The sequence below is a fragment of the Hyposmocoma kahamanoa genome, unplaced genomic scaffold (assembly GCF_003589595.1).
Source record: "Hyposmocoma kahamanoa isolate Upper Pololo Valley unplaced genomic scaffold, ASM358959v1 87, whole genome shotgun sequence".
NCBI lineage: Eukaryota > Metazoa > Arthropoda > Insecta > Lepidoptera > Cosmopterigidae > Hyposmocoma > Hyposmocoma kahamanoa.
Window position 1 is genome coordinate 12149127 of NW_020654422.1, and position 20875 is coordinate 12170001.

Genomic DNA, 20875 nt, shown 5'->3' on the forward strand with positions numbered 1-20875 from the left:
CGGTATAAGTTAGGCCTTTTGATGGCGAGAGTGAATAGACATTGTTTGTGTGTGCATGCTCCGTCGAGGTCACGATGAAGGTCAAATACGCACTTATAAAAAAATAGTCATTGTACAGGTGTGACCTTACTACACCGGTACAAGTCACAAATTCATTTAAAGAACACTGCTGACAACAGCAGGACTTTAACAAGATTCCGGTTCATATACAAAATCTGCCATTCACGAGGTTTAAAACTATAGTGAAACAAAAACTTTATACTAAAGGTTATTATACAACTTCTGCGTTCTTGGATGACGAAAATCCGTGGTAGTAACCCTTTTAGCTCTTGAAGGTAGGATTTTTTCAAACACCATAGATCCTATGTTTGAATGATTTGAAAAAATATATAAACATATATTATGTTAATTATAAATATGTGCAAATGTTTATTTACAAGGAGCAACCCCTAGAGCTTCTTGCTCATTCTTCTCAGGGGAATTTGTCTTATGAATGAACGGTAGAGTTTTACCTATGTGACGATTTCAAGTGTAATATGCTTACCTATGAAATAAAGATTATTTTGATTTTGGTACCAAGACTGCGATTTCAGCTATCTCAGTAAATTTAAGACAATACACATTCAAAATATAAAAGTAAAAGCATACGTACCACTGTTAGCACTTTTCGAAGATCATTGTGCAAAGCAGACACATCGACCCCCCGTCCAGCGTCTCCCAGTCTCTTCAGGGTCTCAGCCAAGGGACCTGAGAGTGCTCGAAGTTGCTGCCAAGATCTTGCGTATTGCCGCCGCACAAGCTCAATGATTGTTGATGTTAACGCCAATCCAATAAGGATGTAGAGCGTGCATAGCAACATATATTTGGGTTTCTCTGGAAAAAAATATTCGTTATATCGTGCATTTTTATTCTAAGTTAAACTTACAATTAATGATACAAAAAATGTATCCCGTACCGATTTTCGCACATTATCCAATCGTCATTTACAAAACGTAGGTAAAATAAAATTCCTGGGGCACACATTACGGTTAACACGATATATGTATTTAAATGTCCATTGCCGATAAATAATTAGGCGTGAGCCTACACTGCCCTTTCTTTACTCATGTGCCTACACCCCTGACCCGACAAACAATGTATAATATTGGCACACAGACATATATCTAGATGGACGCCGCAAGTACAGCAATTTGTATGAAAACGAAGCGTGCCACAGTTTTTGTACCCATTATGACGTCACAAGAACTATGTAGTGCACGAAACCTTGTTCCGGTCGCTCTAAATCGATTGATTGAACAGAATCCGCGTAAACACGCGTATTCCATTCAATTAATCGATTCTAAATTTTTGTTCAAGTATTTGTTGATTATAAGTAGTCGTAATATTAATATAATAGAAAAATACTAGAATAAGATTATTTATTTTATTGTTTTAAAAAAATGTTGATTACTTAAAAAAAATTAAAACGTTAATTTTTAATCGACTTCAAAAATTAAAATTATTGTCCTTCCAATAAAATGAGCTTATTATATAACATCTTTTTGTAATAGAAGATCTTATCGATTAACTTAAATAATGAAAACGCACGTCAATATACGATCTTGCGACTGCCTTAATTATTTTTACTAGATGATTTCCTGTTGGTAATTGATCAAATTGATGAATGGCAAGACGAATGAAAATATTACTGCTGACAAAATATGGTAAACTCTTATTAATCAGAAGAGCTTTACTTAATAACGGCCTCGTGTGAAATTTTTGTGAATTATTTAATATTTCTCGGATTTCTAATTCTGCTACTCTGCATATCTGTAGCATCTCAGGTGGGATAAACTAGACCACGTTTGTCCTCGATAGCAACGAACTCATACGTTTGACCAACTCCAGGTTTTTGTAAAGACAGCGCACTGTTAATTCTTTGCAGTATATATTTTTTTGCATTAGGTACTCGTACTACATATGCATACGCATGCGGCGATGCATGTAATTATTTGCTCACTATATTCGGACATTCGAGGCAACGTGTTGCAAAAATTGTCGAAATTACAGATACTACTGACAATAGATACCACAAAACTGAAAAAAAAACCAAACGTTACTGAACGTTATAACAAAAGAGTTATAGAATATTTTTATAATATTGCTAAGGTCATAATAATTTTCATCCCTTTGTTTTCAAAATCGATCAGAATCGAGAACAGTGTTGCCTAATATATACATCACTACATGTTAAATTTGGCCAAAGAAATGTACAAGCGGCCGTACCACGAAACTGAATGCATTATACAAAAGTGCGTTCGTTCGCTATTCATGACGTATTATCATAGGATCACCAATATCTCGCACTAAGTAAAAGCCGCAATGCATTACAAATCGTGAGGCATATGCTCTGTTGCACATTTGTTTTCTCGAAATTCATACAAAACCAAAAAAAATGTTTTTAAAATAAATTATTCATCTTCTGATTATAAAATCACTTGTCCGTGGAAGGAAACGTCCCTGTTTACCCGTTTACCACAGTTATGGTGCTTTTGCACTTTGTAATGGCACAATTATGCATTTTTCGCGGTTTTGTCTGGTGTATCTACGATAACTGTCGAGCGCGTTCTCAAGTGTAGCAGCGGCAAGTAAGTGAATTTCACTTACTTTGGGCACGAGAAATGCGTACACTTACGGCGTCTATCTAGATATAATGTCTGTGTACTGGCAGAATACTGGTTCGTATTGACAACTGACGAGAAATGTCAAGTCAGCGACCAGAGATATGACTCCAATAGTGAATATTGATCTCATTGCTTTGCAATTATATATATGTATTAGGGTTTGCTGTGTTGGTTATTATTATACAAACAGCTAACATTTCAAAACAAAATTTCCCAAACTTACTTTTAGTTACAAAGCTAAAAATATTTTAATGTAAGGTATTGAAATTTATTACTTGGTACAAGGTCACCAAATCCAATAGTGGTCATAGTGATGAAGCAAAAGTAGAATCCATCGTAGAAAGTCCAATCATTTTCCCACATCTTGAAGAGACCAGCTCCGGCAGCAAGGTATACAAACAAAAAGCCCACTGCCCACAAAGCGTATAAGGATCTTTGACTTGTTGGATTTGCTTCTGCAACTCTGCTGCAACATTCTGAAACAATGTTACTGATTACTAGTCTTGAAATCGCGTACAGAAGAGTAATAATAATAATGTGGCAGACAACCACACCAAATTAACTGGTCTCAAACTAGGGAATTTTCGGTACCATATATGTATGTCTACCAGAGTAGCGGAAATCGTACCCGCGACTTTGTCGTCGAATGCCCAAATTACATAAGATATTGCGTCGAATACCTACAGTTTATAAAATTAAATCTTTCTATTTCGATTGAATACATGTACACACGGCGACCATATATTATAATAGAACAGCTAGTATGAAGTGTGCGTGCTCCTTAATAATATAAAAATATTGAACTTACTGGGCATTTCAGGTAGATGCTTGGCGGTCACCGAAACGACAGTGGCAAAGACTCTACCCAAATCGGCGATGACCGTAAGCGTTAACGGGATGCCAACCAAAGCGTATACGATACAAAACAGTCGTCCCCAAAAAGTTTCAGGGACTATGTTCCCGTAACCTGAAAATATGATTCATTAGGGAAAACGTAGTAATTAGCCTTATTAGATGAATTTACTTACGCAAAGTCTACTTAGTTCGTGACTACCAACGTTACAGCGTCGCTGCGTCTATTATCAGTGCAATCGTAGGGATATAAAAAAAGTTTACCGTTACCATAAAGTTTAAAATTACTACTGATTTTGCATCATTGTAGCCTTAAAATGTGATGTATGCTTACATGTTCTTACACACCTATAGTGGTGAGCACTGTAGATGAAAAGAAAACTGCTTGCAGAATGCTCCATTTTTCTTCCACCGATGTGCTAGCGTTTCTTGCTACCTCTGGTGATATACCATTAGACGTTGCATCTGCCAGTACCTGTATAAAAATAGATTGGATACTGTTAATTTAAACATTGTAAGCACTTCAATTTATTAAATTTAATACAAAGCAGATTTAATTTATCTACAGCTAAAACTTAAAATGTACCTTTTCGTAATACTCCAACTGTTGAAGCCACTGTGTGAAGTTCAAGTTGTTGTCTGATACTAAATTTATCAAATTCCATCGTTCCTCTATTAGACGCTCCTTGTGGAATTCCTTCTTCGCCATTTCAGCTGGATATTCCAAGGCACGAAACACCTGTGAAATAACATAATTAACATCGAAATCTTAGGTTTTCGCGACTGTTTACACATAACAAATTAAACTAGTTTTTCGGATCTAAATCTAAATCGCGTATTTTGTTTTTTCTCAAACAAACCAACGTTTCGGGCTCTTTACAGGTCCCATGATCACGGCCGACTAAGGTGGTAGTCATCAACCAGTTATGTCTTATTTTAATTTAGATTTTCCTTCTGTTTATTTCGATTTAGATCCGAAAAGCACAGTTTCATTTAATTTAACATAATTAATTTAGGGAAAACTTACATAGGATACTAAATTAATTAATTAATCGATGTAAAAGTTTATTCCTTGTAGTTTTATAGACTAAAAAGTTGTTTTAGCTAATAGTAACTTGATGCGAAAGTTCTAGCAAAGTGCTGTTGATTGTACTTATCGTACAGATTAAATTATAATTTTCATTGATATTAACGAATGTTATTTTAGACATTTGGAATATCAGTAACTTAATATGTACACGAAATAAAAATTTCCACATTTAATCCGCTACGTAAAGGTATTTGTTTATTACGTTTAAGAACGTTTATGTACAATATTACTTATTATATCTTATCATGCCTTTACAGGTGATGTAATTGCCACAAACACTTAAAGGTAAACAACATGCACTAAAATATAACTGTTTAACTAAAATTTACAAAATTAACATTTACAGTTTTGACAAATAACAATATGGTTATATGGTATAATCTATGATCAAACCACGGCGGATATGATTTATTCCTAACCTTTTTTAGGTACGAATGTATTTATAATAGTGCGGACTTTATCATAGAAAACATGTAACATAACATTCACATAATTAACATTATCGAACAGAACAGTCCAGCCGCACTTCATTAGCTCTTTTCAGATTTTTCTATAATCTGCCTTCCAAAAGTTAAGTTTCCCGGACTCAATTCTGCATGAGAGCATTATCACATCCGTTAAAGGGATAACAATATCATAAGGAGGCTGAAACTGATCCACTATACTAAATGTATTATGAGAAGATCTTACAATGCTTAGGAAGATTGGTTAACACCAAATCAAGTATTCTCTTAAAGGTATTTAGTATATTACTGTGTTGTTTCTATCTATTTAATAGAGTGAAATCTATCAAGAATTGGCACAAAGTACGGAATTTGTCTATTAAAACCTCCAACAAACACCAGTCCATACTTAGTTGGTGTCTCCAAGAATACAATTGTTAGTTGAATATTCCATAACCGTGGTATAGTTTAAAAAAAAAATCTTGTACACGTTTACTTATAGGTGATGGAAGATACATGCACATAGTGATATTTGACTGAAAGTCTTTAAGAATGGACATTCAATAACTACCCACATGTCTCCCAGACTAGTCTCCCTGTTAATCATTCGTTTAGATTGAAATAGCTTGGATACGGCTATTAAAACTCCACCCATGTCTTTTTTAGAACAAAATTCAGTCCTTGATCTATCCTTTCTACATACGACGTACCTATTATCAACTAGCTCACTGCTACTAACAGAACTATTCAACAGGTTTGTCTCGGTAAGAACAGTGACACCATAGGTCACATAGCACATGACAATAAAAATTTTGTGTTTTCATTGTTAGTTCTCGACGAGAACTTCTCGTATATTTTGATAATATATATTTCGTTGGCTTAGCTCTTTTACTAAAATATTACAAAGCATACAATCACCCAAACAAGTAAAACTTAGAAACTAAATCACTTGATGTCGTTTAACGTGTCCATATTCTTTACAAGTACATATTCGGCATCGTCGCTTTTTCTAAGGAAAATTTTACGGCGTCTAATCTAATCCATATATACTTGTATGTACCCTTTGTCTTTAGCTGCGCGTCGGTCTACCGCATGTAATGTTTTATTGAATGAAGACAAATGTTCTGTTATGAATATTGGAATGCAGTCGCCAGGCTGTCCTAGATGTGAACTGTTCAGCTTATTTTGAGGATTTACCTTGTTAAATCGAATTGTCGATGCGAAAAGTTGATCTCGTAACCTTACAGAAGCCAGCTGCACTACACTGGATCGAGGCCGTGTACTTGCACGGTTCACCTTCGCCGTGCGCGTTAATTCAGAACATCGTTGTCATTGAGTATGCAACCGATCGTCTTCCCAAGCTCCTGAATAATTTTCATTATATTTTCATTCTTGTTTTCGGGACCACATTGCAGTTCCACATTGCTTTTGCAAGATTGTTGTTCAATTTGGTTAATACGGAGATTAAGATTCTCCACAGTAGTTTTCAATCCAACATTATGTTTCTCAAGTTCCGTAATTTTTGATTGAGAGACGTCATGAACCTTTTTCAGGTCTTCATATTGGCTGCTAATAAAATTCATTGGTTTGGCTGCTTATAAAATTCAGGGTTTCAATTGCTCATCTAAAATACTTGACATATTTTTGCGCAGTTTGACACTATTATCGTCTATGTCTTTGACATAACCTCCAAAATTTCTCTACTATCATCACGAGATAAGGACGCCCGTGAACTGCCAACAGATGGACACTTTAGAGCTGGTCTTTTGTTACCTTTGTTGCTACTAACATTGCGTATAGGTGTATTATCGTTTTTCTTAGACCTTGTTTATTTAGATACACATTCAGGGCAGTTCCACATATCACGCGATTCAGCAGTAGGCAGATTATTATTAAGTGAAATGCAAGCGCAATGAAACATTTTTTTACATATATTACCATTAATAAAACCCTCCTCTTTACTAATCTTCATATTACAACAACTCAGAATCGCTTTTAACATTTTTTATTGTCAACATAAATTCTGTCAGAGGTCAGAGACACAAAGCACCGTACGACGAAGTGGCGCTTCTATAAATGCGTAGTGTATGGCGCGCTTAGCAATGACTACATCACTAATGAGCTGTGAGCGTGCGCAAGCAATAGTAAATCTTAAGGCGCTTGCGTTAACGCCTTAAGTGGTATATGCAAGCAGTCACCGTTACTGAGTCATGCGGCAGATGATTTTTTTTTAATTAAATTTTTCTTCGAATAAATAACACTTTTAATATTAAGTTTAGTCACTAATATATATTTATTTCATGTATAACTATATTTTCTCAAAATGTTACTATGAACAGATGAAAATAAACGATTATTTTCTTTCGGAGAATCGACGTATCACTGTTTACATTCCAACGTTCGGTCAAAGCAATTATTTACTTAACTCTGCTGTCCAAAATTTCAGCTAAAATTTAATTCACCTCAGCAATAGTTATTAAAAATGCACACAGTTGTAAATAAAAGTTAAATAATAAAAATAACTGACTGAAAATTCTTGTTCTTGAAAAGTTTTTAAGTATCGCGCGAGATCGGACTCGATACGAAGGTATTATAGTTTTATAACAAGGACAATTTCGGAATTAAATTATTGATCAGGTGTTGTATATTTTATTTGTATAAAATATTGTATAATAATACTAAAAATACTTAATAGAAGAAACAAATGTAATTAACCTAAATACCTACACAGTTATCTCCTACGTACACAAAATTTCAGCTAAAACTCTGCAAATTCATTTTCATAAAGACACATTGAACGCTTTTTTAACCTCACGTCTTCGCATTCCGGAAAATTCTCAGCGTCTCCCTCATTTTGTACTTCTGGGACAAAAGGTGGTTGGATTTTTCTATTAAGTAACGCAGACCAGTCTATATCACTAAACCATTTGGCATTTTTTATGTCATATACTCCATCTTTGAGAGATCCATATCGTTTCGTTGGGTCTACAACCAATAAACTCCTTATCAATGCTTTACATGCCGGATTCACTTCATCCGGTATTTTGTATGAACCACTTATAATTCTATCATATTGTTTTTCTTTACTACTTGAATAAAATGGTGTATAACCACAAGTCATTTCATAAATGAGAACTCCCGTTGCCCACCAATCTATGGCGAACGAATAGCCTTTTGATAGAATTATTTCTGGAGCTAAATATTCTGGAGTTCCACACAAAGTCCATGTTCTAGATTCAATTATCTTGCTGAATCCAAAATCACCTAATTTTAAGTAACCTTCTCTACTTATGAAGATGTTTTCTGGCTTTATATCCCTGTGAATTACAGAACAATGATGAAGATATTCTACACCTAAAACCACTTGTCCTGCATAAAATTTTGCCAGCGTTTCTGATAGTGACCTTGACTTTCGAATTAAAGTAAAAAGTTCACCCCCAGATTCAAAGGGTATTACAAAATACACATACACATTATCTGTAAAACCTGCTGTCATAGTGGTAATAAATGGAAAATTAACACTTTGCAAAATCTTTTTTTCAAACAATATCTGTTTGATATGTTTCTTTTCAACTATTTCTTCTTTCTCTATTGCTTTTATTGTAAGTATTTCAAAGGTTATTTTATCTCGAGCTAGAAAAATTGTTGAACACCCGCCTTTTCCCAAAGTTTTCAGTATTTCGTAATCTTCTGCATTTTTAGTAGTAATAACAGGGTTTGAGTACATCGCTAAGAATTCCTCCTTTAGTTTATCCAACTTTCGCACGTGGTCCCGTTGTATCTCGTAAGAGTAATTGAATGCTCGGTCTGCCGATGTTTGGTGAAACATGAATAAAGGCAATGGTAACTTTGCCAATAACGACAGCAATGATTTTTATTCTTTCATTCATACTCCAAAAAATAATAATTTAATATAATATCAAAATTACGAACTCGACAATATACGTCATCGTTAACATCGCTAATAAGCTTTGTCTGATTCGAGTGATTTATATATTTAAAATTATAAGATACGTACTCTACAAAGTTTTGTGTTTTCCTGTCACTTTGACATCTTGAAAAAACGTAGATAATAAAAAGTAGATAAGATTATTGGGGGTATCTTTAAATGCCGTTATCGTATTTAAAAAACAATGCTAAAGAAACTTTTTGAATGTTTTTATTCGATACCAATTCGCCACTTTAAAAAAGTCAAGGTTTTGTTTCTTTTTAATATAAAAGAGCTCTGGCTGTCGCAATAATAATATTTATTCTATATTAAAATTTATACTAAACGTTTATTTACATCTCATAGATCCTCGCGTGATCCCTTTTTCTCTCTTTCCCCACTGTCCCAATACTGTTTCCAAATTTCATTACTAGGTTTCCCCGTTTCAAGAATAATTCGAAATACTTAATAACGTACATGGCTGAAACGAATGGCTGAAAAAATAAATTCTCTTTTAGGCCTTGGGAGAGACGAGAGCTTAGAGGATGGAAAAAAGTCTAAGGACTCTAGCCCTAAAATACTTAGAGGATGAAAAAAAATCATAAATTTTCTTTATTTCATAAACTTACAGACAAATTTGATATTGAGAGTGTTAAGCATGCAATGTTGCATTTAAGGCAAGATATCTGTGTCTGAATTACATAATTAATTATCTGTATTTCACACATCAGCGCTTTTCCGTGAATACAAGAACAGTGAAGTTGGCGATTTAAATCACATTTTTTTAAATTACCCAAAATTTGTTCGTTCTTCTCTTATCCAGAATCTTATTCAATCCAATGTGCCTCTTCCGACTTCCATCTACCTTTTGTTGTTGTCCAATAACTCTTCTATACATACTTATTTATATAAATTTATTTTAGAAAATAATACAAAAATTTAACAGCTGTAATAATAATATAATATTTATTCTATATTTATACCATATTTATTTACATCTCATAATTCCTCGCCTGATCCCTTTTTCACTTTTTCTCCAACTTTCAAATCCCGTTTCCAATTACATTCCATGATATTATAAAAGTTTCCCCGTTTTAAAAACAAGTTAGTCAAAACACTTTATAAGTGGCTAAAATGCTTACCGCGAAAAATCAAGAGAAATAAGAAAAAAAAGAACATGTGACTGATTTAAAAAACATTGTCTTTTAAAGTAAGCCTTGGAATTTTGAGTTTAAATTAACAGTTACTTACAATGTACTTATAATTAGACATGTGAGTAGTGACCTCCCTGTGAGTAGAATGGAAATGATTGAATGTGTGTGGGAGTGCGTGGTGGTTAAAAGAGAAAAAACTACTGTATAAAACTTATGTTCTCCGTTTCATCATAGGTCAGTTTATGGATATAGGGTAAGAGCACCAGTGGCCGGCAGGATCCTATAGTCAGCCTTTTGCGTCTTTAATTGCTTATAAATACTGGTCTTTTTTGAATTAACAAATCGCAAGTTGATAAAATTAAACTTTGATTCCTCATTGGTTAATACATTACGGGATTATTGCGGTAAGAGGTCGGAGAGAGAGTAAGAGGAGCAAAAACAAAACTCGTTAATACATGTGCTGATAACTTATTAAATATGGTGCAAGCACACCTATGGAAGACCCAAACCTTTCACTAACAATAGACCAGGCAAGAAATGGCTGAAATGTTTTTTTTTTCGAAAAAATAAATCGTTATCTATACGATCGGCAGAACGTACGTCTAATGGGAGAGCGGTAGTTGCTGAAGAATAAAGAAGAAATAAGGAAGTGCTTTCACGACTCGAAAGACTTTTTAATCCTGAATCGAATTGGAGCCATTTCTTCCAAAGACTGGCGACATTTTGAAAAAAAAAGAAGAAGAAAAAGAAAAGGGGAAAGCAGATATCCTGGACAGAAAATTAAAACGGGAAACGTAAAAGCTAGAAAAAATAGAAAAAGCTGCTAACAAACGAAGGCAAAAAGAAACCAGTACGGTCAGTAAAAGAAGTACCAAGAACAGAAAAATAGATTTCTTGAAAGATTCTTCAGATTTGTCTAACAAGACCTTTGTTCTCACTAGCATTACCGGCAGCAATTCAAATAAAAGACGGTGCGCCAAGAAATCGCAAGTTCAAAATATCTGTTCAGAGTATCCATATCTCTAACAAAGAAAATGTTGCTTCATTACCAGCACCCTCCTCTAGTACGAATAAACATACTGTAACGAAAGATTTTGTTCTAAGAAAACCACCAATGAGAACTAGGAACAAAAAAATCTCCATAATAAACGACAGAAACATGATGAAATTATGAAATACCATCGTATTTAATAATTTCATCATGTTTTTGAAATGAAATTATTAAATACGATGGTATTTCATAATTTCATCATGTTTCTAATATGATGATATTAGCACTGCTGCTTAGTAGTGCTAAGGATGATTACATATACATTTGAAAAAGAACTATGTGAACATATATGCTATTAAAGTGATTGATTTATAATCAATGAAAGCAATTTGATAAGTACTTTACTTGTAAACTATAATTTGATAAGTACTTTTTTTGCTAAGATGGATGTATACCAATTTTTATCATGAGTAGGTTTAGCTATACGGAGTAAGAACTAAGTACAAATATTATGTTATTGATTATCACATATAATTATTGTTGATTTTGATCTCATTATTACTGATAAGTGTTAAGGCTGAGTACAGGGTACACGGGCCGTTTATTGGATTTTAGAGGCTGACCACAGGGAAAAAGTGTAATTTTTTTTCTTTAAACCTGAATATATTGAAATATCAGTACAAAAGATTTTTATTTATTACATTATTAATACTAAAACTATAACAAGTGATTATTCGAACAGTGTGGTAAATTTTTTGTCTCTATACAAATAACTAAGATTCAAAATTGAAATTCTCTTTGAAAGGCTGACTGGTGCCTGCAGGAATAAAAATGAATAAAAATTAAATCTGCCCAAATGGCAGAAATAACCCACACGTGATTACACTATTTTCAATATCAAAGTGACATTGACATTGGCAAGAGGTCTCTTGTCGTAACGTTCCTTTGCAACTTCATTATCTCATTTAAATATTGCCTAAATATTTTTGTCACATTGTGTTTTATTTTTTACTCTATGTCATTACTGTTTGTTGATTATTTCATTAAGTATTTTATAGCTTTTATGTATGTACTATAAAATAACCAATACTTCAGGCAGGTAAACATTCAATCAAGCTTAAAATGAAATGTACGTACAAGAACGTTACCTATCTATCGTCGAACTGAATCAATTGCGTTGTGTTCTTGCATCTATTCTAAAATACAATGTTTTTACAATTTTATTATTCCCCATTTCTAAAAATATTTTGATAAATAGGCATAAACTAAAACGCAAAATTATAATAGCAAAGCCCATGAATAGCTCTTCGTCGTTATTCGGGCAGCTTTCGCCGTCCTTCTTTTCGAATTGTGATGTACTCAAACTTAAAAGAAATTCGTATTAAGAAATTATAAATAAATATATAATAATTAATCACTTGGGACTATGTTTGCAGATCTGTCATGCAGTATGTACGTCCAAATCTTAAAATAATTTTACACGATCAACTTTGAGTGTTTGATCATCATGTTCGGTTTCGTATACATTACTTTACTTTGACCACTTACCTGTATCTGCATCGGCAAAATATATTTCAAGAAGCTGTGGTAGCCTAATGGTTTGACCTTCTACCTCTCAAGCAGAGGCCGTGGTTTCGAATCCAGGCCTCTGAATTACTCGTAATTTATGTTCGAAATTGAATTTGAAACTTACCATGAGCTTTTCGGTGAAAGAAAACATCGAGATGAAACCTGCGCATCAGAGAAAGTTCACAATCCTTACAAAACGTATGGAGTAACCAACCCGCATTGGGTCAGGCAGCGTGGCGGACTATGGCCAAATTCGTAGCCTGAGAGGAAACCCGTACCTAGCAGTAGGACGTATGAACGGGTTGATGATGATGACCAAGTGACGGGTCGAGCAAGTTGTGCATCTGGTGGTTTGTGACATTTATGTAGATCTTTAGATCGCAAAGGTCTGAGGGCACTGCGCCGGTTACCCTGAGACGTAAGTCAAGTCCCATGTGCCTGTAATTTCATCAGCACCCTTAAACCTTTAAAACCGGAACACAGTGATGCTTACATTATACGGCACAAATAGCTAAGGTAGCAGTACTTCAGTACTTTCCTGGACAAACTCTTTCACAAGGAGCTCTACTGATTCTATATACATTTGTCTTAGGCGAAAAAACCATAGAAATTGCCATCATAGGATAACTTTAATCTACTACAATAATTAGACTAAGAAAAGATAAAAATATATATATTTTAATACTTTTTAATACTACACAAAACCCTGTAAACTTATTAAAAAAATATGATTTAGTCTAACTGTATAGAAAAATGTAATAAAAAAACCACACTGCACAAATACAGCGAGGGTGGGCAAATACCATCAAAATCATTATATACTTTGCTTGAAGTATTCAAGACTAACACCATTAAACTCTTTGAACACCTTGTTCATAATATTTGTCGTCGCAATTTAAAAGTCTAGAAATTCATCTTCGTAAAGACATGTTGACGCTTTTTTTAAAGTGTGCTGTTCAATATCCGGAAAGTTGCTCGTGTCACCGGGAGAAGCACAAATCGGGGTATAGGGTGCCACCACTTTTTGCTGTAGTAACAATAGCCAGTCGATATCCCTGAACCACGTATGACTTTTTATGTCATATGCACCTGTTGCCAATGAACCCAACCTCTTATTTGGGTCTAATTGTAGGAAACCTTTAAGCAAATTTTTCAAATCACCACTTAAGGTTTCCGGAAATTTATAATTTCCTTGTACGATTTTCTCATAAAGTCTATTTGGATTTGAAGCCATAAACGGAGGAAACCCTGAACACATTTCAAAAATTAATACACCCAAAGCCCACCAATCTACTGCAAAACCGTAACCCACCGACTGAATAATTTCTGGTGCAAGATATTCTGGTGTACCACAAAGAGACCAAGTTCTATTCTTTATAAGCTTACAAAACCCAAAGTCACACAATAGTAAGTAACCATTCCAATTGATCAAAACATTTTCCGGTTTTATGTCTCTGTGGATTACACAACAATGATGCAAATATTCTAGTGCAAGAACAATTTGTGCCGCATAAAATTTTCCCAAACTTTCAGAAAGGCCACCAAACTTATGAATGTATGTAAACAGTTCCCCTCCGTTAATAAAAGATAAAACAAAGTATAAGTAAACATTGTCTTTGAAAGCTGCTTCTAATGATATTAAAAAAGGATGTTCAATACTTTGTAAGATTCTCTTCTCCGTTATTAACTGATTAACGTGTTTCCTTTCAACTGCTATACTTTTTTCAACAACTTTCAAGGCGTGGTAAGTACAAGCGCTTTTATCTCTTGCAAGATACACTTCTCCAAACGCTCCACTTCCAATGACTTGGATTCGATCGTAATCTTCTGAGCGTTTTTCTATTAGGCATCGATTATTATTAAACTTTATTTGAAACTGCTCTTTGCTCAAATCTAAATAATGCAAATTATCTAGATGAACTTGACTTGTGTAACGCGTATTTTCCATAGCCTAAATTCAGTTTTAAAACCTGCATTTAAATGTTAAAGTATTTAAACAACTCTCCAATACGAATAGAAATGAAAACAACTGTTATTATAATAAAAAACCATATCATTATCACTACGTTAATAACATTTTCGCTAGAAATCTGAGAACATACTACGGAATCGATAATAGCGCCATATATGTCAGTTCTATGTGATCTTAAAACATCTTAGATTAAGGAAACCAATTTTCCATCCTCTATATATAACCATAAACTATAACTTATATATATATATATAAAACTTATGTAAATGTTGCAAGATATATCCATAAGTACACAAAACGTCGAAATCCACTTAAAATCCAAATATGGAAACATAAGCATAATATACTTAGCCGTATCGTATATAGATTGGAGTAATCCCGCAACCGGGTTTGCCATGGTGTTTGAAATTTTTCATACATTTCGCAAATAATGAGCTGCCCGAACCTGTTCTAGTTTATGCCTTAGACTTTCCATCCTCTAAGGTTTATGCATAACCTTCTCTTTCCACTAAATGTTGTGTATATTCTCTTTGCTCATCTCTACAAAAATAATATAAAATGCGCAGAAATTCAAATGTTCTGTGTATGATGGAAAAAAAATAAAGATATGCTATGACAAAACGATTTGCTTGTTAATTTATACGTACTGATTTTGCCTGATTTTCTCTTTTAGTAGTTTCCAATTCCATTTCTTGCTAATAATATAACAAAATAAAATAGAAAAGAATACAAAGAGTTTCTTAAAAACAAAATCTGGAACATTAGTAAATATCAGGCTGTCCTGAGATTCAAGTCATGATTAGTGCTAATATGGCTGAAGAAGGTGGGTACTCAGCACGTAAGCAAGAACAATATTCTCAATATTTAAAAAAGCTGCGCCAAGATTTTATAGAAATTTGGAATGAAAAATCTGAAAGCAACGCTAAACTGACTGATTTTGAAAGACAAAAAGTACTCGGAACAGGAGCCTTCGGCATAGTGTACTTAGCGAAACATCTAGACAGTGGTAAATTTTATGCAATGAAAATGTTGGAAAAAGAGAAAATTGTCAAGTTAAAACAAATCGAACATAGCTACTACGAGAAAAAAATTCTTTGTGGTCTTAATTTTCCATTCGTAGTTTATATGAAATATTTTTTCAAAGACAACGTTTATTTGTACTTTATTTTGCCATTTATTGCTGGCGGCGAGATGTTTTCTCATCTACGCAGAATGGGCAAATTCGAAGAAAGCTCTGCAAAATTCTATGGGGCTCAAGTTGTTCTCGCACTCGAGTACCTTCATGCTTGCGAGTTAGTTTATCGCGATTTAAAGCCAGAGAACATTCTTATAGATCGTACTGGCTACATTAAAATTACAGATTTTGGTTTTTGCAAATTGATCCGTGGTAGAACCTGGACTCTTTGTGGAACTCCAGAATATCTAGCACCGGAGATCATTTTGAGTAAAGGCTACGGAATGTCTGTAGACTGGTGGTCGTTGGGTATATTAATTTTTGAAATGAATGCTGGCCACCCACCGTTTTTCGCTTCAGACCCCATGAGAATTTATGAAAAAATTGTAGCTGGCAAATATAGATGCCCGGGGCATTTCACGTCTGACTTGAAAGATTTAGTTGGTCACATCCTTCAAGTTGATGTCACAAAGCGTTACGGAAACTTAAAGGAGGGTGTAATGAACTTTAAAAATCACAAATGGTTCAAAGAAGTTGACTGGGACATGCTACTGAACAGTCGAATACATCCTCCGTTTATACCTAAAATTCGTTCCGCCGGAGACACGGCAAACTTCGACATTTTCGACGAAGAGAAAATTAAAGAAAGCCCTGTATGCCTATATGAAGAGGAATTTGTAGACTTCTAATTAATAATGCTTATACACGAGAGCAACCCATAAGATTTTAATGGAAGTAAGGATAGGATTTTTTTAGTGATTAAGAAATTTGTTTTATTTTCATGTTTAAGTAAAATGTTATGATGATGAGTTTAATGTTATGTAATGCTTAAATATAATACTGATTTTAAACCTACGACGTAATTTTATAGTGCATGTTACGATTAATGTTATCCTACTCAAAGTGAGGTAAAGTCATATTCAAACTTGTCAAAACCCTGAAATGAAGTTGATATCTGCCGCGTTGTATAAAATTGTGAGGTTTTACCATTTTTGCTCCCCATACGCGTTGCTTATACACATAGCTTAATGTGCTTTATGCTAAAATTTGTTGCGTTTCACCGGAGGGGAAGCGGCTAAAAAACATATTTTGCTAGATCAAATGGTTTCCGTATTTACTATTAACGATCTTACAAAAATACACGATACACCTAAGGATATTGTCTAAAGAATGTGCTAATTTGTTACACGATGGGATATACTTTACCTAATCATCTGCAAAACAGGCTAAAATAACTAAATGTTTTAAGATTAATTTTTGATTTTGAATGATTAATTCTTAATTTTGCACATGATTTCTATATGGAGATATTTATCTTTAAATACTACTTTTGGTTTTCAACTGAAGCCATAAAGTTATGAAATTCATATTTATCTCAAAATTTGAAAATTGCCCAGCGATTTAGGATTAGAACTCGCCGCGCCGCCCGCTGCCCCGTCATTCGCCATCGGGTGCTTCTCGACGTCGGATCAGCGTCAATTTTTCTGCCTGTTTTTATTTTATTCGTATTAATTTTAAGCGAGCGGGTTGCGGGACGCAAGTGGCGGCACCCCTTACGGCACGACCTTACCTCCTAAAATGTGGCTCCCGTTGAAATACCACGGTGATCTCGCCTTAAGACGGAAGGGTGAGAAAATTTTGGTACTATTTAAACATAGAACAGTGTTAAGGTTTTGTTTGTAACTATTTTCGGGTTCATAAACCACCCGGTACGTAGTAGTTGGCTACACAATCACCGACAGCTCGAAATTACGCAATATAGGGTAAGGTTTATTAAATTCAGGAACTTAGTGGGGGAAAAAACCAAGATAAAGTACGTATATTCTATAAATGAAATTCATGGATGCGTAGGTATGACAGCGAAGACCCTTTCACCTATAATGATAATGTATCGGACCAATAAATTAGTATTTGCGTATATAGGGTAAATAATCAAACGCAGAAAACTCTCATGTAGGGTAGCAAATGAACTTGTGACGTTGTTTGGGCTAACATACATACATATAAGCGGAAATACTTATTTTTTTCAATAAAATTATCATGAAGCCTTTAATTATAAACGTATTATGGATATTAACAATTAGACAAAAAAAGCGAACCTAAAAATGAATAAGATTTTACCAATGGTACCTGTGCCGGTGCGTTTAGTTTCCTTTGACTGCTGAACTTGAGCAACACCAAGTAGATAAGAAAAATATTTTTTGTGGTCTTTGTATTTCTAAAAACTCCTAGGAAAAAGTCTTTCTTTAATGTATTATTTCATTATCATCCACCTATTTATACATAAACATACGTTTTCCGAGGGTTATGAATCGTCTTCTACGGCAGGTTTCATCGCAATGTTTTCGTTCGCCGAAAAGCTCATGGTAAATTTCAAATTAACTTTCGCACATTAATTCCGAAAAAGTCAGAGGAGCTTGAAAAGCGGTATTTCAAACCATTAGACTGCTTGTTTTATATATTAATAGCTAGGTAAATATAGAGACATGAGCAGTAACAAACAAAATTTCGGTAAAAGCACATTGATGTTTTCGATTGGCAAGCAACCAGTAACCACAATACCTACTTTGTTCAAAGTATCAGCAAAAACTACAAAAAATCGAGACTTACCAGTCCACCCCCGGCTGTGTAGAGCATGAGAGCAACAAACAGGCCTATATGTGAGAGAGCTTCCCGTGGACACAACTGCCCCCATCGCGAGGTCTTCGGCGTCCCCATCAGGGTCTCCGACTCCCACGTCACTGTATTCACATTCTTGCACATTCTGCCGACTTCAAGTCCTTTCTACTTTCCAAAGTAACATTGTCAACTTCGATTTTTTCCCATCGTTCGTTATTTTAATGAATTTTAGCTCATTGTTGTCGCTGGAATTTGTTCATAAAGTTAAATAATAACTGAACTACTGTGTTTTTGAGACAATGGACATTTTAGGATATTAGACATTGTATGCCTGAAATACAGAAATTTTAATCTCAATAAATATAGTCAATTTATAATATTATAATTATATGAATACCAGGTATATAGGAAGTTATAATAGGTATCTAGAGATAATAAGATGCAATTCGACTACGAATACACTAAACTCGAAAGGAGATTATGGAATCGAATAAAAGTTTTAGTAGGTACAACTTCTGAAATAAAGCAAAAAGTAAACTGACTGATGATTTATTGCAGATAGCACTTTAACACACTGTGCTAAAGTATAAATAGATAGATGGACCGGGGTTTCTTCACACATTTTTCATGTGTAAAATGAAGTAAATCTACACTCGCAAGTGTAGGATGTTGTACCTGAGAAATGATTTACAGGGAAATTTGTGACATTTACTTGAATTATAGTCACCTACTTATATCCCGAATAGTAATTACAACACTGAATCGTATTTTGCAACAGTTTAGCACTATAAATGCTACGTCGCCGTCATACCAACTATTATTAAGTTTTTAAACTTATATAGTACCGCAATGCGTAAGTATTTCTTACACGTAAATCACAGTATATTTTTCATTAAAAACGTTCATCATATTATATTCTGTCCACAATGCATAATTCACTAATTCTAATAATTAAGTAGAACTACACTTATTCGAAAATCACCACGACAACAGAATTCATTTAATCTGCAATGGCGTATAGTTACGTAAGTAGGGTCGGGAAACTCAGACCTAATTTATATCTGGGACTATGAGCGACACATGTCTAGGCCTAGACTAGACATGCCCTATTTGTACAGACGTGCTTCTTCCAGTCTATTGATAATCCTAACCTAAGAGCGAGATCTTTATGTAATTACAGATTTATAAAAAGCACACATTCAACTATGTAAGTAAGTATACCTAACTTTTTTAATCGGCTGCACTGTGTAAGCGGGTACTATATAGTATACAATTATCTCTCTAGAACTCTTTCCCTGCGAGTATTCATAAGTTATCTACAGTCTATTTAATTTTTGTTCTTAAATCTCTACTTTCACATCAAATTTCATAACTACTATCCGACACACTTTGAACAATTTTCTTCTTTTCGTACTTTAACGCCTTCATTTATAATCCCAAAGAAAATATAAAAAAATAAACACATGTACTAGTCAAAGTTACGAAAAAACGTTCGCAAGTTGATTGCGTCACGTGGCATACGAATCACCGCACGCGGCCGTGGTTCGCAAACGACTGAAATATTCACCAAAGATACTGCCCAACAACGCTCTTCACTTAGTGGCGTGCTTTTAGATATTTTATAGTAAGTATCCTCCTAAACGGACCCTTACCTCACACAACTTACTATCAGTCACCTTTAGTGTTCTAGAAACCATTTTAGTAGGCACTTTAACAACTTTTTTTGCTTGTCTACTCAAAGACGTGACTTATAACATTTTTATAGCTAACTAAGATACTTATTTGGTATCGCTAAATTGTGATTCCATAACTTCACGAAACATGCACTTTATTTTATTTTTTTTATAATACCAGCTGACGGAACAATCAAGTCGTGCGCCTAGTGGTAAACGACGCTCCTATTCACACAAGAGCTTTCAAGCTTTAAATCTATATACATATCTATCTATACTTTTCTTTCTTTCACCAGCACCCTTACTTACCCTTCAAAAACTGTCAATTTTCTCTCAAAACTGACGTCATTACAAATTATCTCTAACTGTCTCGACGGGTGCGAGCATAAGCGCTATAAGGCTTAAGTTACAAATGTCAAATGAAGAGGATTTCTCTGTAACCATAGCACGACACAACCAAATTTTGTACACTTTTGAGAGATCGCCCGAGCGAGATATCTTTACTACCCTTGGGGCAGAAAGCAAGCAATGATTTTAACTTAAATACTATAATTATCTTTCTAATTCGTTATTTAAATTTAATACTAATTTTCTGCCATGAAAGTGTCTCGTACTCATCGTAATTATTTATTAAGCTTTTACGAGGAAAAACTGGCACGAAAGGGACAAAGAACGACGATACGTGAATTTTGCGAACCGTTTCATCCCCCTTAGACCGAGTTCATGAATAAGTTCAAGATGTCCTGG

At 34.3% G+C, this 20875-nt stretch overlaps 3 protein-coding genes across 3 annotated transcripts in view; 1 reads left to right on the top strand and 2 right to left on the bottom strand.

Moving 5' to 3' along the window:
- Nucleotides 1-19714, bottom strand: part of LOC113235038 (TWiK family of potassium channels protein 9) — a 31767-nt gene extending 12053 nt beyond the window's left edge. Inside the window, exons 1-7 of the mRNA XM_026470568.1 lie at nt 19682-19714; nt 18447-18700; nt 4102-4254; nt 3864-3990; nt 3472-3630; nt 2939-3139; nt 653-873 (exon numbers count right to left, since the gene is read on the bottom strand). Of these exons, the coding sequence (XP_026326353.1) occupies nt 653-873; nt 2939-3139; nt 3472-3630; nt 3864-3990; nt 4102-4254; nt 18447-18599 (1014 nt within the window). The 5' untranslated portion in view covers nt 18600-18700; nt 19682-19714. The remainder of the gene's footprint in view (nt 1-652; nt 874-2938; nt 3140-3471; nt 3631-3863; nt 3991-4101; nt 4255-18446; nt 18701-19681) is intronic.
- LOC113235039 (cAMP-dependent protein kinase catalytic subunit-like) lies at nt 7691-8848 on the bottom strand. Its single transcript, XM_026470569.1, has one exon. The coding sequence runs from the start codon at nt 8773-8775 to the stop codon at nt 7807-7809; it is 969 nt and encodes a 322-aa protein (XP_026326354.1). The 5' UTR covers nt 8776-8848; the 3' UTR covers nt 7691-7806.
- LOC113235244 (cAMP-dependent protein kinase catalytic subunit alpha-like) lies at nt 15668-16525 on the top strand. The gene has a single exon (XM_026470876.1). The coding sequence runs from the start codon at nt 15683-15685 to the stop codon at nt 16523-16525; it is 843 nt and encodes a 280-aa protein (XP_026326661.1). The 5' UTR covers nt 15668-15682.
- Nucleotides 19715-20875: the final 1161 nt, after the last annotated feature.